Here is a 12,446-nt window from a genome sequence, read left to right as displayed (position 1 = left end):
CTAACTTCTAGTATATGTAATATAAGTCTAATCCCTAATAGTGCAGAGCACAATAATATCCTCGCAAGTCTATTAATTGTATGAGCCAATTAAAAATGAAATTGATGTAAGATATCTTGTTGTGTGAGCGAATTAAAAATCAAATTGATGTAAGATATTTCTCTAGGGGTGAAGGATGGTTTTATTCTTCCATCATATATATATATAAACCGATTCAAATTATACGATTATTTTTTGTTATGTATAATTTAATTTTTCTTCAATAAATTTATTTATGTAATTATTTCATATGCGTAATAAAGTCATTTATCTAGTTATTCAATGTGTAACAAAATTGAGATTTTACGCCATTTCTTTCACGCCTTGTCTTCCAACAAACTTCTCTTACACTGATTTGGGAGATATCAATGCCTGTTCAGGAGATACGAGTCTTTGTTTCTGGAAAAACCCGAGCCCGTCAAGGTGTAGTCTATGGCGTCTGCAATGACCAGCGGCGGCAATGAAAACTTGAAACAACGAAACCCGAGTCAATGAAAGTTGAAACCAATGAAACCTAAAACAGGAACACTCATACCCGCGGGCGCGAAAAAAAACGAATTTAATCTGCTGCCGGCGAATTTCAACGCATCGAAACGAATTTAATGGCGATTTTATTCGACTAAAATTCGAATTCGGCATGAAATTCGAGTTCGCCGAATTTAATGGCGAACTCGAACGAACATATTCGTTTGACCTTCAAATTCGCCGAATTTCGAATTTTATGCATAAAAAACGGCGAATCCGGTGACTTAGCCTGGAAGCCATACCAAGACTTATGGAGTCCTAGAATAGCAAGACTCACAAGGTCTTTTTCTGCTACCATCTCGCCCACACCACCTAGCTCATCTCGAACCTAAGTGAACCTTGAAAGATATGCGATAATGGGCTCTCCTTTGCTCATCCTGATGCTCCTTAGCTTCTCCTTGGGAGCTAGCTTCCTAGCATCACTAGTACCCTGAAACAGATCTATGATGGCTTTGAACATCTAATATGTTGTCTTCTTTTCATAGAGAATCTTTGACTCCCTCTAGAATAATCCTCTTTGCCATGATGTCATTCTTAGTATGTTGGGCCAACTGTTGGGGATCTTAAGGTGGTTGTATAGTGTTTTTGATAAACTTTCCCACCCCATTATCTTCCAACACTATTGTGATCCTTTCCTTCCACAAGCTAAAGTTAGGGGCTCCCTCTAAATAGTGGTCTGCTCTTAGTCCTTGCAATTCCATCCTCTTTGTCCAAAAAACTTCTCTTCAAAAACTCACAGACTAATCTCTGTTCTTCACAAATTGATCTGTGTGTGCTGGTATTTAAGTTGATCTCTGCTCTGATACCATGTCAATTTTCCATGAAAATCCAGCAACTGCTTAGATGAATAATCTGAAACTAAACATTCTTTCACCAAGACACAGAATTTTCTTAACAATAACACAATAATTTTTCTTGGGAAACCCAAATGGGAAAACCCACTCCTTGCTGTAGAATTTTATTGATAGAGTTTGAGTAATTAGATCTCTTACAAGGCAAACTGTTTCACTTGAAAACTCACTCGGTCTCACTGCTACACAAGCTAGAAACACGCTGCAAAAACCTTGACCCCGCTCCTCCTTGCTTGCAACTTGCCTAGCCCTATTTCTTTGCGCAGGAGATCTCCTATTTCCTAGTGCAATCTTGGCCCCTATTATTTAGGAAAAACTTCCTAAATCCTAGTGCAGTCTGGAAGCAAGAAAGTCTTGCTATCACAGCGTATTGGCTCCTCTAAAGTACGCACTCTCAACAAGAAGCTCTCCCACACATGCTTGTGCAACAACAATAATTTACAATGGTGCCTTCATCCTCCTTTTATCAATTCGATCAATGGTATATCTGGCTAATACAAATTTAGAACACGAGTTGAGATTGATTTGTTAGCTAAGTCAAACTGCTAGTTAAACTTGTCCTTGGTTCAATCAAGACTGAAAATCCCAATTTCATTCTCTTCCAAACTCGAACTGGCACTTGGAGATCTACTTAACTAACCCTCCAACTTTGCGCATGAATTTACTCAGTCCACGAACTCGTCCATGATAAAAAGAAAACTGATTGTGGTCTCTCTCTGGCTAAGGCACAAGCTAGAGAAGACCTTCTCTCGCTACCATTTTTAACAGGTATTGACATGCTATGGTGTGCCACCATAATTTCCTTTTTCTGCCCTCTGAGGATAGGGCATAACATATCTCTTCCTAAATCCTGCTGGCTTGGGAAGTAAGAAGGAATCATTAAGCAACATAAGAATGAAAAAGAAGGTAACAATGCGTGTGACTTCATGTTCTTCAATATAATGGTTAATCAGGGAAATAATCACACATTTTAGACCAGATTGCTTTAATTATACCGCTGCTTGGAAACGTGTTTAAATAATCCATTCATAGTTTCTCATAAATACAAAGATACCATGGTGTTTAACCTTATCCTCTATTTTCTTTTGGCAAGCAATGTCAGAACTTGTATAAGTTCTTGAGAAGAATTAACTTTGCAATTATGAAGAGGACATCTTAGGCCCAACAATATATTCATCCATTTCGCTCTCATCATTTTTTCCATTATTGGTACCTACACTAATCTGATGCCATTCATTTACAAGGGTTGTTAAGAATTTTTATAATAGACAGCTCTAACTTGGAATCTCTGCTTAGAATCATGTTTGTTTATGAAGCGAGCAATATGATAAATCGACTGCTAAGAGCACTTCTCTGAAATTTCTTTCACAGCTTTATGAATTATCTTTGCTTTCACTCTGCACCTAGCTCTTGAATTGAAATTTAATTGAATGTTTTTTTGTTGTTGGCTTGACCCATGGGGGAATTGAACCTTGAATCACATGGTTTACATAATACTTCATAATACGGAGATTGCCAATTGAGCTTCCCCTGTGGGAAAATTTAATTGAATGTTATTCCAAGTATTATAATGAAAATATTCTATTATTTACCTCTTACTGATATAGCAGAAATGATGTGGGTAACAATTGGGGCTGTAGCAGAGGTGCTCTACCTGATTGCATTGTATTACAACTTACATTTAGATGAATTATGATGTTTTTGCAGCCGTGCATCTGATTATGGATTGATGAAAATCAATGACCGAGGTCGAGTGCAATATTTTAGTGAAAAACCCAAGGGAGCAGACTTGAAAGCAATGGTAATGTAGCAGTCTTCTCTTATTACTGTAATATAGGTGTGTGAGAGAGAGATGGATTGCATTATGATCTAATGTACTTTTCAGATTTAATTTTTAAGCAAGGAAGATAGAAATTTGCACTGTTCACTTGTAATGTTATAAATGATTTACTCTTCATGGACATTCTTCCTTCATTAATACAACGTTGTGATATAGGAAGTGGACACAACCATCCTTGGCCTGTCACCCCAAGAGGCTGAAAAGATGCCTTACATTGCTTCAATGGGCATTTATGTCTTCAGGACAGACGTTCTTCTCAAGCTTCTCAAGTATCGATTTCTTATTTTGTCTTAAATTTTTCACTTTGCTATACTATACAGCCAGGCATTATGCAGCTCCCTTGAAAAGGATGACTATGCTTAATTCGTTTGGGTTGTTAGCTAGATGTTGGTTGCATGATGGAAGGTTAGATTCACTCATCCCCTGTCTGACCTATTTTTAGGTGGAGATATCCAACTGCAAATGATTTTGGCTCAGAGATTATTCCTGCGTGTACAAAGGAATACAATGTGCAGGTATGTAAAAGTAGGCTTGGAAATAAGTGCATGCATTTCAGGAGTAAGGAGATCATTTGGGTTGCAGATATTTAATGTTGAAATAGGCTTGAAAATATGTGCACACATTTCACAAGTTATGAAAACATGTGGGTTTTAAAGCATTGTTGCTTCATACACCATTTCAGCCCAAGATACTATTTTCTATATTCCAGTTTCCAGTGCTATCAGTTGGCTGGACTGAATCTGGAAACTACCTCCAACATCAATAAAATTTCAAAATGGTTCAAGTTTCGTTCTTGTCCTTAACTTGAATCAATTTTGAGTGGATTCTGATTAGTAATGTTCTTACTTTGGCAGGCATATCTTTTTAATGATTACTGGGAGGATATAGGAACAATCAAATCCTTCTTTGATGCAAATTTAGCTCTTGCAACTCAGGTCTACCTCTCTTTTACAAATGCTTATGCCATTATGTTGTTTGCAAATGAAGAATAAAGTCATGGGCCTCCTTCTAGCAGTGACAATCATATAGATAAGATTTAATAGCTAGTTGAACAACTGAAGATATATGTATGAAATTATATATTCATCTTATCTTGATCATTCTTGTGAGATGAGAAAGTTTAAGTTTATTTTACCCTATGATGCATCTATATATGACTGAAGCTTTTCAATCTCCTTTTCTATGTGCAGCCTCCAAAGTTCCACTTTTATGATCCCAAGAAACCTATCTTTACTTCACCTCAATTTCTGCCACCAACAAAAATAGAAAAATGTCAGGTAAGCAAGGCCATCATTCACATTATCGTTTTTTCTTATGATGATTTAGTTTGTACTCTTTCCCATACTTACCAGTATAGTATTAATGCTAATATACCCAACCTGATCTGGAGTTTTTGAAACAAATTGGTCCAGGTATTGGATTCCATAATTTCACATGGATGCTTTCTCCGAGAATGCAGTGTAGAGCATTCTGTCATAGGCATTCGTTCGCGGTTGGAGTATGGTGCTGAGTTGAAGGTAATTTATATTTTACCATACACAAAGTGCTAATGGGTTTTGGATATACTGTCAAAGATGCATCTCCTCGGGAGGGAAGAAAAAAATTTCAAATATCATGGTGTTTATTATTTTCATTCAGGAAACAATGATGATGGGGGCTGACTATTATGAAACTGAAGCTGAAATTGCATCCCTATTAGCTGAAGGAAAAGTGCCTATAGGTGTGGGGGAGAATACAAAAATAAGGTTACATACTTCACTCTGCCCACTGTCAAAAATGTTTTTAATCATTTAATATCTGATCAAAGAACTGGACATTTCTGATGTTTTTTATTTCTTTGGCAGGAATTGTATTATTGACAAAAATGCAAGGATTGGAAAGAATGTCATGATTGTGAACTCAGATGTATGTTGACCATTCCACTTTTCCTCTCTCTCGGACATGTATTCTCAAAGGCATATTTTTTAGTGCACACAATTTCGCTTATGCATGTGTTTCTGCCTCATCCCAATGATGCATTGAAAGGTTGTCTGGTTTTGGTGGTGCATTTGCCCCTCCATGCTATGGGAAGGTCACTTAGGGCCAGGGATGATATGCCACGTTGAGTTACTATGAAATAAAATATCTGGATTAAAATAAAATACATGGGAATAATGTGAGTTCTCCAAACATAACAAGATAAGATATATAATAAAATACCCTTTTACCTTATGCAGCACCTTATAATTATTTGTGTTGGAGGTAATAATTCACACCTTTAGATAACTGGTAAGGGTGACTGTTATGAAAAGGGTATGTAGCTCAGCGTTAAAGCAGCCACTGATATCAATTTCATGATATTCTTTTATCCATTCAACTGATAAATTTGCTTCTGTTGTCATGCAGAATGTGGAAGAAGCAGAGAGACCATCAGAAGGATTTTATATCCGTTCAGGTGTTACTGTAATATTGAAGAACTCCAGAATTAAAGATGGCACTGTGATATAGAGGAGTCCATGTCATCGTGAAGGCGAGCAAGCGAGTATCAAGTTTAGATGGCATATAAAAAATATGTTCCCCAGGAAGGGAGTGCAAAAACGTTTGGCCTATCAAAAGGAAAATGCGAACCTGTAGGAACCATAAAACATTGGGGACACAGCTATGTACTGGCAGTGACTGTCAAGAGTTGCACTTGACCAAGATGGGTGGAGGAATATACGGTTACCTGCACCACTGTGTCAAATTGTACAAGTCTTTCTGCCTTGCAACTGCTAATTATCCATTAATAAAATAATATCGGCAGTGTTGTCGGAATGGCTTGTTAGGCATGTATAAATATATTATCAAATAATTAATAATTTAAATTTGATGTTGGTGCACTTTTGTACATCTTATATATTTCTAGCCATGACTCTCTCTTCTCAGGATGGTTAACAGATATTTTGAAGATATTCTGAGATTTGATGCTTGGCTCCTCTCTTCAAACTAATCTTGATTTGCTTTATAATATAGTGAATTATTAAAGAACAATCACGCTGTTTGGACTCGCAAGCTTCAAGGTAATCAATAAGATTAATGACTAGGGGAGTATTAAAAGAATGGCAACATACAAGCCAATGTATTGCAATCTATTTCAATACGGTTCGAGTCTCCAATCAGGCTCAAATTTTATTATAACTACATCCGCTCTCTGTTTTTATTGGCTTTGATGAAATTCCAGTCTTATTGCATTTAAAGAAACTAAAGATTCAACAGTTCTTTGGAGAACCCAAGGAGAGTTATTTATATATAAAAAGATGGGATCTATTTAAAACTAAAATATTGGAGTCTGAACATCTACCAGAGATTACAATTGCAACAGTAGAATTCCATGGCTAACATCAACATCAAATCCTAGCGATTGATTACAGTAATCACAAAAGCAAAAACTGATATTTTTTTTACTAGGCTGAGCCTAGGCCGGGGCCAGCCTGTTTACTGGATTGAAAAAGAATGATCAACTCATAGTGAGATGCTATCATCAGGATTGTGTGAGGCTTGTTCAAGCCTGAACACCCCTTGGGACAAGCGCAAACCGAGCTAACGATAGTTATGTCACTTATTTTAGAGTTGACTCATCATTTCCGGTATTTCCTTCCAGGCCTGTCTGCCCAAATCCCCTGATGGGTCAGCATTTTATGAAAAGTTCCTTGGCCCAGGAAACTTGAATTTCATCAACATGCTGAGTCTGCTTTCCAATGTAAACATGTACATCAAGTAACTAATATTATGACATTGCATGCCCATGGACAATTCCTCTCATCTCCGTATCCAAGCCAAGTCCTTGTTTTAGTCACTGTCAAAAATCTGAGCTGAAACTTCAATTGAATTAATCTAGCCAATTCATCTAGATGCGAAGTAGAAGTTGTTCCCTGTTGTGCTATCGTTGATTCAGAAATCATGGTCTCGAGTCATCCTCTCTCTATCCAGATCTTTCATTCAAGATTCCAGAAGTAAGGATCTGATCCTGAAGCTTAGAAAATTCTACTGTTTTCTTAACCCCTCAACCTTTTTGTCCGAAATGACCTCCTTTTGAATTTATATATGCGTCCATTTTTAAATCTAAACCAACACCATAGCATAGGATTCAACAGCGACGGTCCTCTTCTTCACTTAAAGTTGATGTTTGAACTGAATGTAGGGATTGATCTCCATTTACTGTGATATGCATATCAAGATTCTTTTGGTTTAAGACTTTAGTTCCACACATTTCTGATCCATTTCTCCGCCCCATTTTACTTTAAATTTATAGTGCAGGAAAATCTTTTCACTCGTTTTTGAAAACTTATCGATTTTCTTTTCCTTAAATTCTCTTTTTACTCTTTTTATCTTAAGAGAGCACGATTTACTGCTCGGAGTTGTACTAATCAATTTGAATACGTGATGATTCTGGTCTCTAAATTTCTAATGAGGATGAGGGGCCTTTCTTGTGTCTTACGCATGGCATTTAACGACCTTGAGAACGCTGTTCAATTTCTTTTAACATTGCTTTTGAATGCTATGTCCTCAAGATATTTTTTAAGTGTAAAACACTTTTCAATTTCACTGTTTTATGGTTTTGGTGTCATGAAACATTTTTCAATTGAAGTTTATTTTTTTTGAAGTGTAAAACACTTTTCAATTTCACTGTTTTATGGTTTTGGTGTTATGAAACATTTTTCAATTGAAGTTTTTTTTTTTTTGTGTGTTTAGTACGAATAAAAGGGTTTTATCAAAATTCAATGTTTCAAGGCATTTCAAAATATCAAAATTATTTTATTTATTTTAAGTTATTCTTATTACCTTGAACCAATATGGCAAATTGGGCCAGTAGCACAACTACGTTACATGATATTAAAAAAACTTGAAATTAATAAAAGAGGTGTTTACTAAATGCTCTATGTTTGATGGTTGCCTAGAGCTAGTACTCTTATTCTAGCATTTTCTATTTTTTGATCTCTTTGAGCTTGTTGGATAGTTTCCTTACCTTTGACGACTATTGGGGTAAAACCAATTGATACCTTTATATGGGAAACTAAAAACTCAGAGCTCCTAGTAAAACCCAAAATTAATTCATATGTCATGCCACACTCCACTTCAAGCTTCTCTAATTTTCTACTCTAACATGTCATTAGCTTTGAGAGTTTTGCATTTTGGGAAGTCTAAATCTCATATGGTTCACAATTTTGTTCAAATAAAAAGTGGTTATATATTCATTCCTTCTATGAGTGAGGTGCAAGTCCAATGATTCACACAAGAAGCATCAACATGAATGGTTGTGTCTAGCAGATGTTGATTTTTGATAGCTTGGGAGGTACCCCAAGCCCTAGGGTTTGGGGTTTGGAGGTTGAAGCACCACAAAATTCACTTGTGGGCCTAGAACTTGAGGTTGGGGTTTTGCACCCATTGATGTTTGGGCCAAAATCATGGAGCATTTTCGACATGTGATGGATGGAGATGATAGAGGATGTTGAGGAGAATCCAACGCAATTAAAATCGTCGAATTTCGAGTTATCTACAATGAGTTATGAAATATTGAAGAAAATGAAGGGTTTTTTGACATACAAGTCATGTAGACTTGAGGTAAATGTGTCCAAAAGACATTCTTCATTGAGAATTCACGGAGCCCTCCTTTAGTGTATAAATAGGAGGTGATGCAGTTCATTTTCAACCATCCAAGAGCATCAAGACTCATCTAATAAATCTTTGAGACAACCACATGATTAGAAGACCTAGACGTGGGAGAGAGGAGTTATTTTAGGGTTGTTTGGGTCTCAGTACAAGTCTGAGTTATTGCGGGAAGGAGGCCACATTACAGGAGAGAGTTTGAGGGGTTTTGGGTGTGGTTTTGAGTGTAAAAAGTTTGTTTTGGTTTAGCGTAGAAGTATGGGAAGCTATAGGAGGTGTGAGGGCTATTTGGGGTAGTAAATAGCTAGGTCGTAGTCTGTACCTAATGCTAAAGAAGACCGAGCCTGAACAGTTACAAAGAGAAGGGTGTTGTGAAGCCTAGGAAGGTTGGAAACTCCTCTCAAGGGCAATGTTTAAGAACGGAAGCAAGCCCGCAACAAACAAGGACTTTGGGTTGTTGCTTGATTGGGTGAAGTATTGAGCCTAATGTGCAATTCTTTGATGGAAAAAAGAGGCTACTAAGAAGGCAGATCGATGCTCAGGTATTGGCCAACCTTGAGGAGTAGATTGGATCAACCCATGTTCATTGTGGCAGAAGTGACTTGCAACAGGATAGGTGGCAACCATCCTGGAGTTTATATGTGTTATTCCTTGATGGACTAAGGGGCAGCTAGAGAGCAGATCAGAAGCGAAGGACCGACAAGACGAGATACAGCATAGAGGCTATGATTGTGCACTAAAGTAGCGAGATTGTCATTGTATCTTGTATTCTTGTACTTGTGGATATTTGAGGGTCATTGTCCCTTATATGGGAGCGCTAGACTGTTGTATTATATGTTGATAATATAATGAAGTTGGGTTACATATATTGTTGTCATTGTTCTTATTGTGCATGTGATTGGTTTACTGCATTATATTGTTTCGTTGTGCTAAGTATCTTTGTTGAGATTCTTGGTTTTGGTAGCGTCAAAGATTTAAGATTCTATCCTAGACACCAAGGTCGTGGAAATTCAACATTGTATCGAATCATGTCTAAGCTACTTCTGGATACAATGAATAAAAAAGGTAGCGAAGTACAACTTAAGAGGGAGTTGGTCACATTATAGGGCTTACTACAATGTTGAAGTTGCAAGTTGGTCTCCGGTATGAGGACAAGTTCGAAGGGTTGTCCAACTATAGTCCTTGGAAGGAAATAATCACGCTGGTATTGCAGGTCAACAGGATCTGGGAGTTCGCCAAGAAAGAGATCAAGAAGCCAACTGACCCCAAGGAGATGGAAGTATATGAGGGCGAGGTTGATCATCTTAGATGGTGTGAATGATCCCCTAATGCCTCATTTTTCCGGGAATAACATTGCACATGAGATGTGGATGGATTTTCAGAATTCGTTCCAAAATAAGAACGAGAACTGGGTACTGGTATTGGAGGATAAGTTGAAGTCCACCAAGATGATGTAGGGTGAAGGAGTGACTTCGTATTTGACGAGTTTGTCTCAGGTCAAAGATGAGCGTGCTTCTGTCGGTGTGACTATTTTAGAGTCTGATACGGTGAGGATTGCTTTGAAAGGGTTCACCGAGAAATGTAGGCCCTTCATTAAGGGGCCATTTGCCAAAAAGAAGTTGCCATAATGGAATATGTTTTGGGACGACTTCATTCAGGAAGAGTTGCGAGATGAGGATCTTCATCTGAAGAAGAAGGCTTCAAATGACGACATGGCACTTGCAGCACAAATGAAGGGTAAGCATAAGGACTTGAGGAAAGTCAAGTGTTTCAACTGTGGCAAGATATGTCATTTTTTGTCGAGATGACCAATGAAGAAGATGATGAGAGATGATGAGAAGAAGAAAGGAAAGCAGGTCGCCAGTGTTGCCACTTCTGCTGAGATAGATGCTCTCACTAGGAGGTTGGAGGAGGACATTGCTATGATCTCTCATTTCTCGCAGGGTACCATCGATGAGGATGCATGATACATGGAAAATGGTGTGTCAATACATATGACAGAGTCACAAGAGTTATTTGAGACTCTAGCTGAGTGGGACTCGAAGTTTCACATGGTGTTGGGCAACAAGAGTCAAAAGGAGATTCGAGGATTAGGATTTGTACCATTCAAGATGGAGTCAGGACGAGTGATGAGGGTCCAGGATGTACTATTTATACTAGGACTCAGATATAACATTATATATGTCTCATTTATCGAGAAGAAGGGGTTTGAGGTCTTATCCAGGATGGGAAGGCAAGACTTAGACCGAGAGGCTCTAGCTCTGCAAGTATTGTGCTTAGAGTTAGAGACCATGGTCTATAAAGGATGATGGGCAATCCTATAGATCATGGGAAGAAGTAGGAGGACTAGGTGTAGGCTCTAGAGAAGCAAGTGCAGGTGTAGGATTTAGAGGGTTCCATAAAATAAGGTCCAGGTACCAGAGGCTCAGAGGGATTCGAGTTCTAGAGAGAGTTTGCAGGTTCAGAAGGAGACTTTGCAGCCCAAGAAGAGCGCATGGTTAATGGGTAGCAAGGTTGCTTCTACAGCGGCCAAGAATGAATCATGGAGAGAGTGGAAGACATTTCGGGAGAAGAAGAAGAAACAGGATGCTTCTGGTGACAACGACACTTACAAGAGAGGCACCGTTCACGCTACAGGGATTGTTGCAGTTGTGAGCGTTAGGAGTTGGGTGAGTGTTGCGAGTAGTGATGATGATGATGAGCTACTTCCTAGTCTTGGAAGTACCTCCCTCGCTAAGAGGGAGTGTTGATTTTTGGTAGCTTGGGAGGTACTCCAAGCCCTAGGGTTCGGGGTTTGGAGGTTGGAGCACCACAAAAGTCACTTGTGGGCTTGGAACCCAAGGTTGGGGTTTTGCACCCATTGATGTTTGGGCCAAAACCATGGAGCATTTTGGACATGTGATGGATGGATATGATAGAGGATGTTGAGGAGAATCCAACGCAATGAAAATCATTGAATTCTGAGTTGTCTACGATGAGATATGAATTTTTGAAGAAAATGATGGGTTTTTGGACATACAAGTCATGTAGGCTTGAGGTAAATATGTCCAAAAGACACGTCTCTTTGAGAGTTTGTGGAGCCCTTCTTTGATGTATAAAGAGGAGGTGATGGAATTCATTTTCAACCATCCAAGAGCATCATGTCCCATCTAATACATCTATGAGGCAACCACATGAGTAGAAGACCTAGACATAGGAGAGAGCTATTTTAAGGTTGTTTGGGTCTCACTACAGGTCTGAGTGCGGTTTTGAGTGTAAGAAGTCTGTTTTGGTTCAACGCAGAGGTTTGGGAAGCTACAAGAGGTGTGAGGGCTATTTGGGGCAGCAAATAGCTAGGTTGTACTCTGTACCTAGTGTTGAAGAAGACCAATCCTGAATAGTTACAAAGAGAAGGGTGTCGTGAAGCCTAGGAAGGTTGGAAACGCCTCTCAAGGGCAATGTTTAAGAACAAAAGCAAGTCTACAACTATTGAGGTGGTTCTGGAGGAAGAAACGAGGGTTGCAATAGTGGGTTATAAGCCCTAACCAGGAGCAGAACTAAATAACAGTGAACAGACCTACAAACAA

The 12,446-nt window shown here is 38.4% G+C and overlaps 1 protein-coding gene across 1 annotated transcript in view; it reads left to right on the top strand.

The window, feature by feature from the left end:
- Positions 1-6,113, top strand: part of LOC149248270 (glucose-1-phosphate adenylyltransferase large subunit 1-like) — a 43,314-nt gene extending 37,201 nt beyond the window's left edge. Inside the window, exons 7-15 of the mRNA XM_089458390.1 lie at positions 3,123-3,216; positions 3,412-3,524; positions 3,698-3,770; positions 4,110-4,190; positions 4,446-4,532; positions 4,668-4,772; positions 4,894-5,000; positions 5,100-5,160; positions 5,641-6,113. Of these exons, the coding sequence (XP_089314516.1) occupies positions 3,123-3,216; positions 3,412-3,524; positions 3,698-3,770; positions 4,110-4,190; positions 4,446-4,532; positions 4,668-4,772; positions 4,894-5,000; positions 5,100-5,160; positions 5,641-5,742 (823 nt within the window). The 3' untranslated portion in view covers positions 5,743-6,113. The remainder of the gene's footprint in view (positions 1-3,122; positions 3,217-3,411; positions 3,525-3,697; positions 3,771-4,109; positions 4,191-4,445; positions 4,533-4,667; positions 4,773-4,893; positions 5,001-5,099; positions 5,161-5,640) is intronic.
- The last annotated feature ends 6,333 nt before the right edge of the window (positions 6,114-12,446 follow it).

This window comes from Pinus tabuliformis, chromosome 7 (assembly GCF_031772625.1).
Source record: "Pinus tabuliformis cultivar Carrire ecotype Pingquan chromosome 7, CPIR1, whole genome shotgun sequence".
Classification (NCBI taxonomy): Eukaryota; Viridiplantae; Streptophyta; class Pinopsida; order Pinales; family Pinaceae; genus Pinus; species Pinus tabuliformis.
The sequence above is the reverse complement of the archived record's forward strand: the minus strand, read 5'-3'. Positions and strand labels throughout refer to the sequence as shown.